Genomic DNA, 14612 nt, shown 5'->3' on the forward strand with positions numbered 1-14612 from the left:
TTTAAATCCTCACCTGAGGATATTTTCAATGATTTGAGACAGAGAGAGACACATCAATGTGAGAGAGAAACATTGCCTCCTCTGTGCATCCCAACAGGGGATTGAACCTGCAACCTGGGCATATGCCCTGAACGAGATACGAACCCACAACCTTTTGGTGCACAAGATGACGCTCCGACCAAGCAAACCACATGGGCCAGGCTCCCTCAGACAGTTTTAATTAACCTTGTTTTTAAAAAAGATTTTATTTATCTTTAGAGAGAGGGGAAAGGAGGGAGAAAGAGAGGGAGAGAAACATCAATGTGTGGTTGCCCCTCATGTGTCCCCTATGGGGGACCTGGCCCCCAACCCAGGCATGTACCCTGACTGGGCATTGAACCTGCAAACGAAAGTTTGCAGGATGATGTCCAACCCACGGAGCCACACAAGCCAGGGCTTAATTAGCCTTATTTAAGCAGTACTAAGAGAGACGACATCATTTCCTCAGGTTTTACGACTGCCTTCCTGGCCTTGAGGTAGTGTCTGAGGCCCCGCCGCCCACGGGAGACCTGAGCTGCTCTGGGGCCTCGGGAGGTGCCCCTGCCCTGAGGTGGGGGGTGCAGGGGGCTTGGGAGCCAGGATGCGGGAGGAGGAGGAGGAGGAGAGGGAGGCAGAAGGCCAGCGCTGACGCTGGGCCCAGCAAGGCCTCCCGTCCCTTTTCAGAGCTGGGTACTCAGAGCAGTGTCCTCGCTGGGCAGAGGGACGTCCACTCTCTCAGGTCCCAGAACTAGGAACTCACAGAATCGCCCTCTTCGGTGTGTGTATCAGTCAGTGTTCTCGTGGACAAGAGCCATCCAAACCCAACTTGATTAGCAAAAAATAATAATAATAAATTTAAAAACCTAATACACATATCAGTAACTCCGGCATATCGGGCACAGAGGGTGCGGAGCTGGTCTCAGGAATGACGGGAACCAGGGACAAGCTGGGGCTCCATCTGTCCCCCTGTCTCTCTCATTCCTGCTGCTTCTCCCTGTGTCTCGGTCCCCAGCCCTGGGACCGGCTCCTCCAGCGAGCAGTGAGGACTCAGCTGTCCCAGCTTGGGCTCCAACCCAGCAGCTCAGGACCTGGAGACCCCTGGGGGGTGGGGTGGGCTGTTTTCCACCTAAAGAAGTGGAGCAAGGTGCCAGCCGTGCTGGCCATGCTGGCCCCGCTGGCACCGGTGACGCCTGGGGAGGAGCTGAGCTGTGTCCCTGAGCTGAGCAGAGCAGGGAGGGAGTTGGCTAGCCCCCAGAGGACCCGGAGGTGTCCGAGGGGTTCCTTCCCCAGTTCGTGTCTCTCCTGGGAATGGTGTCCAGGCTCGAAAGGGTTTTCTCATCCGTCCATCTTAAGGGGCTGCGTCTGTGGTCAGGTCACAGGACAAGTTCGAATAGATGGGCTCTTCCTGCTGCTCCTTGGGGATGCTCCGAGGCTCCTTCAGCCAGAGGACAGCACCAACCACGAGCAGTAAGATGGGCACCTTCACGAACACCAGCAGCATGTAGTGGTTTCTGTCGGAGCAGACAGAGCGGTCAGGGCCCTGTGGCTCCCATGCCCTCACACCGGAGCACGACCCAGCCCAGCCAAGCCCGTGACCCCAGCTGGCGGCCCCACCCGGAAGCCCCCTTCCCCACCCCGTGTGCGCTCCCTCAAGGGCTCGGCCCTGACGGCTCCTCAGAGGTGGCTTCAGCTCCTTGGTTTTGCTTCCTTCCGGGGCCTCCTGTGCCCCACGGGCAGGAGCAGCGCAGCCGCCTCCCAGGACGGGATGCTGGCCTGTGTCCTCGCTGCTCTGCACAGTCACTCTCCTTCTCTGTGGCACCTGGCCCTTTGCATTGTGGAGATTTGTAAATTATCTCCCCCCTCGGCACCCGCCAGGCCCCTGAGCAGGACATAACGCCACAGAGGAGCACTTGGCCTTCCTCACAGCAGTCGACTGGCGAGGGCGGGGCGGGCGAGCAGTGAGGCGGGCCAGGGCTCCGGGCCTTCGTGCTGCCTGACAGGCGACTACGCCGGGTCCCCAGGCTCAGCTGTCCCATGGGAGAGGCCCCAGGTAAGGACAGAAGAAAGGACTGAAGCCACTCACCGGATGTGGAAGCCAAAGAACAACTCTGCATGGCTGTCGACAGTGGGCTTGGATACCACGTTCCCTGGGAGGGGGACAGAGGCACAGGCAAAGTCGGCCACAGGCTATTAGCACAGACCAGGGGCTGGTGCACGATACACCAGGGCCACCGCCGCCCCTGCCCTGCTTAGCCTCCACCCACCACGAGACCCCCCCACCCCCCCACCCCCCCCACCCCGCCCTGGATTGGGAAGCTTGGTCCCTGGGGCTTCTCCCCTTTCTATGGGGTCATCCGAACCTCAAACACAATTATTGTTCCCATCATTTTCAGGTGTGGCAAGAAGAAATAAAAATGAAATGGGAGTAGGCACTTGAGTTTATCCTGAGGCAAGAGATCAGTCTTTTCATAACCTCTCCACTTCCTCCTCTGAATGGGACTGTTGGTTTGGGGGGGGAACCCCAGTCTTTTGTTCAGGCAGTGTTCAGGGACAGACAGTTCTACAAAGGGGGCCTCTGGTTATTGGGGTGCTGAGGGGTGGAGCCCCCGAAAGCTGGAGAATAACAGGGCACGCTCTGGTTTGGTAGCTCACAGCGACATGGAGAATGGAACATCTTTACAGGAAATTGTGAGACAGTTTATGGGGAGCTTGGGCGTGGGTTCCTGAGACCAGCCCAGCACCGGTCCTCGGTCTGGGGCACTGCCCTGACAGGCCCCACCTCTGCTCCTGCCGGGAGCTCCGGGCTGAGCTCCAGGGGACTGAGGTCACCATGGTTCCTGAAGGCCACCGATCGCCCGTGGGCTGGTGCCTCCCAGCTCCCGCCCAAGACCCCTGTTCGCCTTTCTTCCTGCAGCTCTGCTTGGTACACACTTTCAGCCTGTCCAGGTCCCTGCCCACCCGTTTGCATCAGTCCCTTTTGCATCCCTGCAGATCTTGGCTTCCCCTACTGGGTGGCCCTGGGGGCGTTTTGCTTGGCTGGCCCTCTCCAGCTCCCTCCACCCTTGGCAGCCCCTGTCTCTCTGGGGCTGCAACCCTAACAGCAGTGTACAGGCTGCTGGGCCGCAGTTTCCCTCCTTTGCCCGCCGCCCCCACCCCATCTGCTGCCTGTCTCTCACCCTCCCTCCTGCTGGTTCCCAGGAATTTGGCTGTTCCCCTTCTAGCCCCGGGAAGCAGGGAGGGAGGACCCTTCCTCTTCCAGTCCTGAGCAAAGGGCCACAGAGGGGAGATGAGGAAGCCCTTACCTGGGACAACCATCACCCGAATGGATGCTCCACGGTCAGTTATGAGCTTGTTAATCCCACACCAGTAGGTGTCATTGTCGTCTTGCCCGAGGTCCCGCATGGTCACCACGACCCAGTGGTTTTTCCAGTTGTCCCTGATGGACACCCTGTCTTTTGTCACTTCTTGCTCTGATCCTGTGGTCTCAACGAGGACCTGGCAAGATAACCAGTGAGCTCCTCGACACCAGTACTTCCTGTAGGTCTTCCATCCGGGCCGGTAGTGACACTGCACGGTCAGCGAGCCCCGCTCCCTGCCGCTCACGGACTCCGGGCCTCGGATGGAAAAACAGCCTGGAAAACAGAATGGCAAGATACAGACCCTGCCCTGCTAACCTGGGTCCGGCCCAGGAGAGCCCTGGCCAGGTCGCTTCAGCTCCGTGTTCAATGTCCACTCGGTGGCTCCAGTCTGATGTCCACTGGGCCAGGGTCCCTGGCTACTTTGCACTCCCCGTAGTGGCTGATTGCAGGTGCTCAGAGCGTGATGTCACTGGACACAGAGTTGTCCTGGTAACCCAGTGTGAGCTGCTCCAGCACACCTGGGGGGGGGGGGCGGGGCGGGGGGGGGGGGACGGGCACCCAGAGCTCTCTCTTCAGCCTTCAGCTCATCTCACTCCAGTCCAGTCCCAAGGAGTGAGCCTCTGGTTCCGTGGTTTTGGTTTTGGTTTTTGCCCTTTGCCCTCGTGCGGACAACTCCCAAATCTGTTATTCGTAGCCCCAATTCCCCCCTTGGCTCCAGCCTACCATTCTCTAATACGCTCTGGATCCCTCCCTGGAGGAGAGGGTCCACGTGGACAGGCGAGCAGCAGCCTGACGGGAAGCGGATAGACAGCTTAGGCCTGCGTGTGAGCTGCATGGGCGTCCTGCTGTCCTCTCCATCCTTGGCAATGGCCGTGGGTGCCTTGGCCCCATGGAAATGAATACGCTTGGAGAAGCACAGCAGAAGCCTCTCTTGACCCACCCATAGCCCCCGAGTCTCGGGGCCAAGCTGGGGGCCGGGGAGCGGGTGTCTCTGTGCGGCCCCAGGAAGGTGCCGCCTCCCCACACCTCAGACCTTCAGCCTGAAGCTCTTTCAGTGACTTGGAGCTTTGAATTGTGCGGTAGGAAGAATAATCCTCCCAAAACAGTGACGTCCCAATCTCCCAAATCTACGGCCATGTCATCTCATGTGGCAAAAGGGCCTTTGCAAGTGGGACTAAATGAAGGGACGTCAACCTGGATTATCCAGGCGGGCCCAGTGCCATCACCAGGGTCCTTACAAGTTCACGCCAGAGTCAGAGAGGGCTGTGAAGACAGGGCCAGGGGACTTGAACCAAGGGTGCGGGCAGCCTCCAGAGGCTGGGAAAGGCAAGGAAGCATCCTTCTTTAGAGCCTCTACAAGGAGTGGAGCCTGCCTACACCTTGCTTTGAGCGACTCGGACCAGGGTGGGCTTCTGAACTTCAGAATCATTACTAAGATAATAAATTTATAACGAAGAGTAACGAAGTATTCAATCAGCAGCGCCCACCTCATGCTCTTGAACCAGCAACCGCACCCACACACCTGCCTAGAAAACCTGGCGTCCTCCTTGAGCCCGACTCCGCTCCTCCCTCCACGACTGCCTGGCGGCCGGTGTAGTCACGTCTACCCCCAAAGTGCTTCTCAGAATGATCTTCTTCTTCCCTTCTCTGCGGTCACAGTCCAAGAGGACAGCATGGCAGAGCAGAAAGAGAAGGACCTTTGTACACAGAGAGACACGTCTACTACGAACAAGTTGGGAAACCCTGGGTAAGTCTTGCTTCTCTGTGTGTAAAATGGCGCCGCTCTGCTCCACCCTCCACGTCCCTATGGCCCGGGCATGTGTCCAACCCCAGACGCCCACCGTCCACAGGTCAGGGGCTCATCTGGTGCATGCATCGAGGTCCTGGCACCTGGAGAGGTTCTCCCCCTCCTGCAGCTCCCTCCCCCAGTCTCCCCTGCGTAGGGCCGCCGGAGCTATGTCCTGAAATTGTCCCTACCTAGTCCTCACCCGGGGATTGCAGCGAGCACTTGAAAATCTCTCAGGAAGCAGCCTGAGTGTCCACCAGTAGACAAATGGGCAAAAAAAGATGTGCTACCTATATACGGTGGAATATGTATGACTCAGCCATAAAACAGACAACGAAATCCCGCCATTTGGGACATGGGCCTGGAGGGTACAGCGCTGAGTGAGATGAAGCAAATACCGTCTGACAAAGACAAATACCTCTGGTCTCACGTAGCTGTGAACCCACACAACAAAGCAAACAAGCAAACAAGACAGGAACAGACTCAGGGCCAGAGTGAGCAAATAGATGGTTTCCAGATAAGGAGGGAGGGGGTGGGTGAAAGGGGAAGGTCTTAGGAAGCTCAGATCGGCAGTTACCAAACAGCCATGCAGTTACAAACGGCAGCACCGAGAACGCAGCCCGCAACACTGCGATCACCATGTGTGTGTCAGACGGGGGCTGGATTTAATGGGGGGGGGTCACTGCATCAGGTCTACAAATGTCTGGTCATGTGCTGCACACTTGAAACTAATGTAATACTGTATGGCAACTGTAAGTGAAAAATAAAAATCGTTTTTAAACAATGAATTTTTTAAAAATAAATACATTTTAAAAAATTTCTAAATCTTCCAGGGCCTCTCCTGCCGCCATTCCCCGCCCCACGGTCTCATGACAATTCAAAATGCCCTGGTTTGGCCCTTGGCTTTCTGCAGTCCCAACCCATGGTCTCCATCAGTGCCATTCCCGGCCCCCTCCTGCCTCCCACTCGACCCCGTGACCCCCACCCACTCTCCACTTTCCCTGACTCTGAGGCGGCCGTGTCACTGCTCACGTCCTTCCCCCCCCCGAAACCTCTTCTCTGATCCCTGCCATCTACTGTCTCCCTTGACGACCCCCCAGGCCCAGCCTGCTTTGCAAAGTCTCACTCCCCTTCCCAACAGATCTGCTGGCCCCGCGCCCTTTGTGGCGACCTGAGCGCCACGTAGGGGGCTACCATCCTTAGCCATCTCTCCCTGTCCCCTCCTCGGGGAGGCTCTGTCCCAAAGAGCAGGGGCCTTGTGTGTGTTTTGTTCTCTCTTCCCCCCCCCCGCCCCCCCCCCCCCCCGCCGTGCCTGGTACAGCGCCTGCATCCTGGTGGGTACGATGATTGTTCTTGGCAAGACATTGGACATCATCGTTTTGATTCTAGGATGAACTCTGATTTCCACACCCCTGGACAACAAGTTAAAGGAAGCTCGCTGCAGTGCTAAAGTAATAAATAGTAAAGGCTGGAAACACGCACATGCCGTGAACTGAAGATTGGCTTAATTATTTGGCTCGGTCCATGATTAAGAAGAAGAACACGAATCACAGAATAGAAAGGGAAAGATGTCCCAGGTAAATTATTACTAGGTCAGAAATTTGCTTAACACGCAGTGTGTATGATTCCATTTCTGTGCAGTTTTTTTTCCATTGCCCAGAGTAGGGAAAAAAATCTGAAAATATGTGTTCTAAACTTTAAGCAGTGGTTAGTATGTTTCTATTATGCTAAAATGTTTATAATACCATTGACTGATACAACCATAAAGATAATATTGAAAAAAATAAAAAGTAGGAGTCATTTAGGAGATGTGAATTAAACTGATGTGAATTAAAACTGATGTGAATTGATGTGAATTAAAACCAACTGATGTGAATTAAAACCAAACGCACAAGTCAGTAGATGGGGTGGGGGGGGTGGAGGGGTGCTTTTTCTTTCTTCAGAGAAAAGTAGCTCGGCTGCAGGAGACAGCAGGGGTTTAATCTCACACAGCAGGAAAGAGATGTGGCTGCTTCGAAACCGCACGTTCATCCCTCCCAGTTTTGCTAACTTAATCTGCCAGCAAATCGCTCCCAACGGGATAGGGCTCATGGTTAAAAAATTATGTGGGAGGTTTTTATAAGCCCAGACCATGGTGGATGGAGCAGTTAATTAGGTCCATGGGAACTGGAGAGTTTGTTGGAGGAAGAGAGAGATGACAGGAGAGCAGTCAGCCGAGCTCTGGGGAACAGGGCCAAGGGGTTTGAAAAGCATCAGGTTGTTTGAATTTCAGGTTTCCGTTTCCATGGATCTGAGATGTAAACTTCCTCTTCTGTCAGACCCTTCAGGAGGAGTTGCCACGTGGGCGAAGTCTTTGTAAACAGTGTCGTCCCCAAATAGAGAAATCCTGGGGCTCTGTGTCTGTGCGACAGCTGACAGCCGCTAACAAACTCACAGAAAACGAGGCACAGGGGGGAGAGCTCAGAGGAGGCGGTCCGGGGCCTGGGCTGTGCCGCAGCGGGCTTGGGGCTCGTCTTATCTGCACTCTGTGGTGCAAGGCTCTTGCGGACGACCCGGGCATTCGGCCAGCCCGAGCTCGGCAATCTTTTCTGGGGTGCAGCTCTGTGCCCCTGGAATCTCGCCTCACTTTCCTCATTGGGAGAAAGGGGGGCTGTCTTTGCACTTGCAAACACTTAGGAGCACCTACTCTATGCCAGTCCCCCCAGGGTTGCTGGGGGCGCATGTCCAGGAGCAGAAAAGAGAGCCAGCGCCCTACCGGAAGTTGGGTTATTCTGACTTCACCCCATCCCCTTTCTCGGCTTCATTTCACAGAAGCGACCCCGAGCTGGCTAATGGCAGCCCACAGGTGAAAACGCGGCAGGTGGCTTTTCTTTCTGCCTTCTCTAGCTTCACCCCCTTTCCAAGTTAACGCAGAGTTGGAGGGGACAGGAGGGCCCCCTGTCTTGTCTCCATGGCAATTTCCCCCTCCCCAAGCCCCAGACCCACTATGAGGGTCCGGGGGAGAAGTGTTTGCGTGGCCCTGTACGTGGGCAGGAGACTGTGTGTGCGCATGCGCCTGACTGTGCAGGTGTGAGCGAGCGTCTGCGTCACCTGGCGTGCCTGCGAGTGCACGTTCAGCCCACCCCTACCCAGCACACCTCCGCCGGTGCCCTGTTGCGTCCTCCCACCGGCGTTGTTGGTCTGTATGCCTCACCCACTGAGCTGTCTGGGGTCCTCTTTTCACTAGTCCCGTTTCTCTTCCCTTCACGTCCTCGGAGCCTGAAGCGTGCCTGGTACCTGGTAGGACCCCCATGCGCTTTTGCTGAGTGAATTAACAAGGCCAGCTCTCATCTCCCCAGACGGGACACCTCCCCTGGTACCTGGGACAGATGCTCTCTGCCCACCTGTCCGGCCCCTGTAGTTCTGAGTTCCCCCGGCACTCACCTGGGAGGCTGAGAAGGAAGAGAGTGGGGGACAGCAGCCACATGGTCCTGTTCCCGGTTCCTCGCCCCTGTCAGCGAAGACCAGAGAGCGCCCCTGGATCGCCGCAGCGGGACACTTGGAGCTCTGCCTGAGCCCAGGTCTGCACCTTCTGCTTGGCTAGATGACCTCTGAATTTCTCACTTGTTCACTTCCTTTTATAGTGTTTCCTGCTGTTAGTTATTCCGCAAAAGGAGTGTCATTTCTTAGCACGTCTGTGTCAGAGGACCCTGGAGTCCCCACTAAGCAGGAAAGAGGAAGCAAGGGGACTGTGCTGGGTGAGCAGGGCCAGCGGGAGAGATGTCTGCAGAAGAATCCAGAGGGGACAGCTGGCCTACGAGGCCTTGCGTTCAAGGGACCAACAGCCTGCAACTCCAGAAATGGCTCGCCGCTGCGATAATGGGTCTCCCGTGGCAGGAAACTGCCCCTTCGCCCTCAACTCAGGTGCTTATGCTGGGCAAACCTGGAGATGCATTTGTTCAGGTGTTACAACCAAGTGCGTACGCGCAGCTGTGGGGTCAGCCAGACCTGGGTTCTAATCCCAGAAGCACCATCTACAAGCTGTGTGACCGCAGGCAATTCTCTTAAACTTTCTGGGCTTTGGTTTTTGCATCTGTAAGTTGGGCTCATAGAAGTTGTTACGATTGGAACCTGCCTCCCCATACCCATAGGGAGAAATAGGGCCATACGTTAAAATTATCACTTGAAATCCAATGTGGCCTTAGGACACAGCACCCGGCATTTTTCACATCTATTACACTGTGAGCCAACCCCGTGAAATTGTCCCCAGATTCAGCCCAGACCTGCAAACAGCTGTGGCACATCTGTGGCCATGCCCTGCATGTGGGGGCAGAAGCCACGGCAGGGAGGGGCCAAAGAGGCTCTTAGAGATGCTGGTACCAGGCAGGCTCGGCTTTACCCAAACCAGTAAGTGGCCCAGCAGCCACAATGCACCTGGTGGAAGCCGCAGAGCCCCCGGCGGAATCAGCCAAGTGCACTGAGACCCATCCCCCAACCTTGCCCAGCAACCTGTGAGCCAGCCAAGGGTCCTGTAGAGAAGGGCCATTCTGGACTAGCCAGTGGGGGCAGGAGGAAGAAAAGTCACTGTGAGAATTTAATGAGAAAACATGTCCTGCGGCAGGGTTAGTGCTCCAGACACCATCCGTGCCGTGGGTCAAACTTCCAACACGGTGCGAAGAGCAGACAAAGCCAGCCCAGGGCAGCAGCGGAGGGGAGCTCAGCGAGCTGGGTTTCCTCACTAGCAGCAAGACAAGTTTGTCCTTAACCTGGTATAATTGACTTAGGAGCATGATTCATAACGCAGTCGTTAAACTCGAGAACAATTTGGGGAGGCAGGTGAGGGCATCCGTCCTGGGTGTCCGGTGCCAGCTGTGGGGGTGGGGCTCTCTCAGGAAGTGCCGGGGTTGCAGTGGCTCAGGACCCACTCAGAAGGGCTGGGAGAGCCCTGGTTGGTGTGGCTCAGTGGACTGAGTGCCAGCCTGCAGACCAAAGGGTCATCGGTTCAATTCCCAGTCAGGGCACATGCCTGGGTTGCAGACCAGGTCCACAGTAGGAGATGCACAAGAGGCAACCACACATTGATGTTTCTCTTCCACCTCTTCCTCCCTTCCCCTCCCTCTAAAACTAAATAAATAAAATCTTTATTAAAAAAAAAAAAGAAGAAGGGCTGGGAGAGGTCAAAGGGCCGAGTCAGGGCCCAGGGACCCAGAGAAGGCACCTGGGATGTGAGTCTCATCCGCATTTTGTCACACAGGATTGGGCCAGATAGTTGCTCCATTTTCAATTCTCCTGGAAAGGGGAGCAAGTTCGTTTTAGTATGAAAATGTATATAGTTCATCATATTCACAGGACAAAGGAGAAAAATCACGTAATCATGTAAAGACCCATGTGAAAAGCACTGTACAAAATCCATCACCTTCCGTGATAAACTAAGAGGAGAAGGGGACCTGCAGGCAAACATTCTGGCGATGTGAAACTGACGTGAAACCAACGCCCGGTGGTGAGAAGCCCTCCCTTCAGAAGCAGGAAGAGGGCAAGGTGCTCTCAGTCGCCACTTGGATGGGACACTTCGGTTAACCTTTGCCACATGACCAGAAAAAGGAACAAAGGACAGGGGCAGAGGAAAGGAAGAAGCAAAATTTTAACTAGTTATATATGAATTGATTGTCTACATATAAGGCGGAAAAGATTTAGATTTTAGTAGGCTTGCTCTGTGTAGACAAGACTCTATGTACAAGGTTAAAGAACTCTAATATAAGGTTAAAGTATGAACATAACTACAGTTACAGTAATTTGATGACGGCTACACAACATAAACAGATGGAAATCGTGGTATCAAAGGTAGGCTTTTATATGTGGCTGGAGTTGTTACCTACTTAAAATAGACTGTTATATCTACGAGGTGTTTTACATAAGCCTCATAGTAGCCATAAAGCAACACCTATGGTAGATACAGAAAAGATGAAAAAGGGAATCAAGACCTACTACTATGGAAAATCATTAATTCACACTGGAAGTCCGCAAGAGAGAATGAAACCAGAGAACTACACAACAGCTGGGAAACAACTAATAAAATGGCAAAGGAAAGTTATTACCCATCAATAATTACTTTACATTTAAATGGAATAAATAGCCCAATCAAAAGGCATTGAGGGGCTGGATAGATTTTTTAAAAAAATAAGGCCACCTGGCTGGCATAGCTCAGTGGATTGAGCGCGGGCCTGTGAACCAGAGTATCACGGTTCGATTCCCAGTCAGGGCACATGCCTGGGTTGCAGGCCAGTTCCCAGCAGGGGACGCATAAGAGGCAACCATACATTGATATTTCTTTCCCACTCTTTCTCCTTCCCTTCCCCTCTCTCGAAAAATAAATAAATAAAATAATTTAAAAAATAAATGAGGCCAAACTATTTGCTGCCTACAGGAGATTCACTTCAGCTTTAAGGACATGTAGGCTCACTCCAAGTGAAGAGATGAAAAAAGAATATTCCATCGCACAGAAACCAAAGGAGAACAGAGGTCCTATCAGATAAATTAGGCTTTAAGGGAAAGTGCCACACATGAGACCATGTGGAGTTTATCCCTGGGATGCAGGGATGCAAGAAAAGCAACCCAATCGACGTGATACACCACGTTGACAGAATGACAAGTGAAAATCATACAAACATCTCCGTAGATGCATTTGACAACCACAGCATCCTTTCACGAGAAAAAAGCTCTCAGCAAAGCGGGTGATGCAAGAACCTACCTCAACATAATAAAGGCCGCTGATAACAAGCCCTTACCTCACATCCTGCTCAGGGCTCAAAGGCTTACAGCTTTTCCTCCAAGGTCAGGAACCCACTCTGGCAACTTCTGTTCAACACAGTCAGTCCTGGGAGTCTTTCCAGAGCAATTAGGTGGGATTTCTTTTTTAAAAAGAAATCTAAATCAGAAAGGAAGATGTAAAGCTGTCTCTGTTTGCAGACAACACGATCTTATATATACATAGAAAACCCTAAAGTCCAGGCCAAACACCTGTTAGAACTAATAAACAAATTCAGTAAAGTTGTAAGACACAAAAATCGGTTGCATTTCTGTATACTAACAGCAAACTACCTGAAAAATACATACAGCAAACGACTCAACTTACAATGGCATCGAAAACAATAAAATACTTGGGGATAAATTTAACCAAGGATGTGAAAGACCTGTATACTGGAAACTATAAGACATCGAAGAAAGACATTTAAGAAGACACAGGTAAAAGGCAAGATATTTCGTGTCCACGGATCAGAAGAAATAATACTGTTAAAATGTCCATACTACCTGAAGCCATCTACTTATCCAATTGGGTCCCTATCAAAATGCCGATCCCGTTTTTCACAGAAGTAGAAAATCAGTCCTAAAATTGGGGTGGAACCACAGAAGACTTCAGTAGCCACGTCCGCACTGATATTGGAAAGAACGGAGCTGGAGGCATTACACGTCCTGATTCCGAACGTGTCACTAATACACAGTAATCAGAAGAGTGTGATGTGACATGAAAACAGACGCACAGGCCAGGGCAACGGCATCGAAAGCCCACAGGTAAACCCCTGCACGTGTAGTTGACTGGGGTGGTCTCTTCCAGCAGTGGAGCTGGGAAAATGGATAACCACGTGCAGAGAAATGGAATGGGACCCCTGTCGGACACCACTTGCAAAGATAGGTCGAAGTGGATTAAAGACCTAAAAGTAAGACCTTAAACGGTGAAATCCCTAGAGGAAAACAAACACATGGGCCTCGGCAGTGACTTCCTGGACGTAACACCAAAACCACAAACAACACAGGCCAAAATGAAGTGCAGTGCCACCAAACCGAAAACCTTGCACACAGCAAAGGAAACAGTTAATGCCGTAGAAAGGCAACCTACAGAATGAGAGAAAAGATTTGCAAATCATACATCAGATAAGAGGTTAAAATTCCACAGATATAAAGATACCTCAGTCACAACACCATAAGACCCCAAACAGTCCGATTTAAAAACTGGGCCGAGGGCCTGAACGTTTTTCCAAAGATGACACAGGGATGGCCCACAGGTCCATGCAAAGGCGCTCCACGCTGCTACCCAGCAGGGAATGCAAATGCAAACCACGGCGAGCTCTCACCTCACCCTCATTGGAATGGCTGTCACCGAGAAGGCAAGCTAGAACCGGTGTCGGCAAGAACGTGAAGCGAGGGAGGAGCCCTAGTGCATTGTTGGTGAAGATGCCAATGGGCACAGCCATGATGGAAAACAAGCAGTACAGAGGTCCCACAAAGAGAAATTCAAAAAGGAGGTGCCCAGGGATCTATCCACCCCACTCCTAGGAACGGCCAAGACATGGAAGCACCTGGTTGTCCAACAGCAGATGAATGGGTGGAGGAGATGCGGTGCGGGCACACAGTGGAATATTACGCAGCCATGAGCAAGAAGGGGACCCTGCTGCTGGTAACAACGTGGATGGATCTTGAGCACATTGTGCTACGTGGAATAAGTCAGACTGAGACAGGAGCAGAGTGCGTGATGTCACTTGTATGTGGGACCTAAAAAAGATGGAACACAGTGCAGCTGTGGCCAGCAGGGCCCCAGGGGTAGGAGACGTGGGGAGATACCGGTCAAGGGGCGCAAACTCGCAGTTAAAAGATAAACTCTGGGGATCTAATGTATCAACAGAGACTATAGCTACTAATACTATGTACGCACTTAAAAGTTGCTAAGAGCCCTGGCTGGTGTGGCTCAGTTGGTCGCGTGCTGGCCTAAAAACCAAAGGGTCATTGGATAGATTCCCAGTCAGGGCACAAGCTTGCGTTGTGGGCCAGGTCCCCAGTAGGGGGCGCTCAAGAGGCAACCACACATCGATGTTTCTCTCCCTCTCTTTCTCCCTCCCTTCCCCTCTCTCTAAAAATAAATAAATAAAATCTCAGAAAAAAATGTTTTCACCATTTAACATCTCACCATTTCTTCAAAAAAGCAATGGACATTACGTGACACAGTGGAGATGTTGGCTGAGCTACAGGGCTAATCATTTTGCGTTTAAAATAAATAAGTGTAGCAAGTGAAACCACTGTGCACTTTAAACCTACACAGTGCTATATGTCAGTTATATTTAAATGAAGCAGAAAGACTAAAAATAAAGTAATCTCCGGAACTGTGAAACATATATGCTATACTCTGGAAATACCTATGACCATATGGGGCAAAATGGTGGAGAAAACACGGATGGGGGTGAATGTGAAGTTCCGAGTCGGCTTCCCTCGCGGAGAACTTGGGGCTACAGAACTATCGATGAGGTTTATTAGTGACGCTGCAAGGGGGCACGCACGGGTTGGAGGGCACACCTGGCTTCATGAGCGTGCATTCTTACCTGGCTTCAAGAGTGTGCATTACTAGGTATATTTTTGTATGTCCGCTACATTGCAAGAAAAATCTTTCTAATCCGTTTACAGAGTGTTCGGACAAAAACATG

At 52.6% G+C, this 14612-nt stretch overlaps 1 protein-coding gene across 1 annotated transcript; it reads right to left on the bottom strand.

Annotated features, from left to right (window-relative positions):
* Positions 1-232: 232 nt before the first annotated feature.
* Positions 233-8876, bottom strand: CD300LB (CD300 molecule like family member b). The gene is made up of 4 exons (XM_037167338.2): positions 8587-8876; positions 3321-3650; positions 2102-2165; positions 233-1529 (listed from the first exon to the last, which is right to left on the bottom strand). The coding sequence occupies exons 1-4, from the start codon at positions 8627-8629 to the stop codon at positions 1367-1369; spliced, it is 600 nt and encodes a 199-aa protein (XP_037023233.2). The 5' UTR covers positions 8630-8876; the 3' UTR covers positions 233-1366.
* Positions 8877-14612: the final 5736 nt, after the last annotated feature.

Source organism: Artibeus jamaicensis, unplaced genomic scaffold, assembly GCF_021234435.1.
Source record: "Artibeus jamaicensis isolate MK-2021 breed Jamaican fruit bat unplaced genomic scaffold, CSHL_Jam_final contig_2259, whole genome shotgun sequence".
NCBI classification, from domain to species: Eukaryota; Metazoa; Chordata; class Mammalia; order Chiroptera; family Phyllostomidae; genus Artibeus; species Artibeus jamaicensis.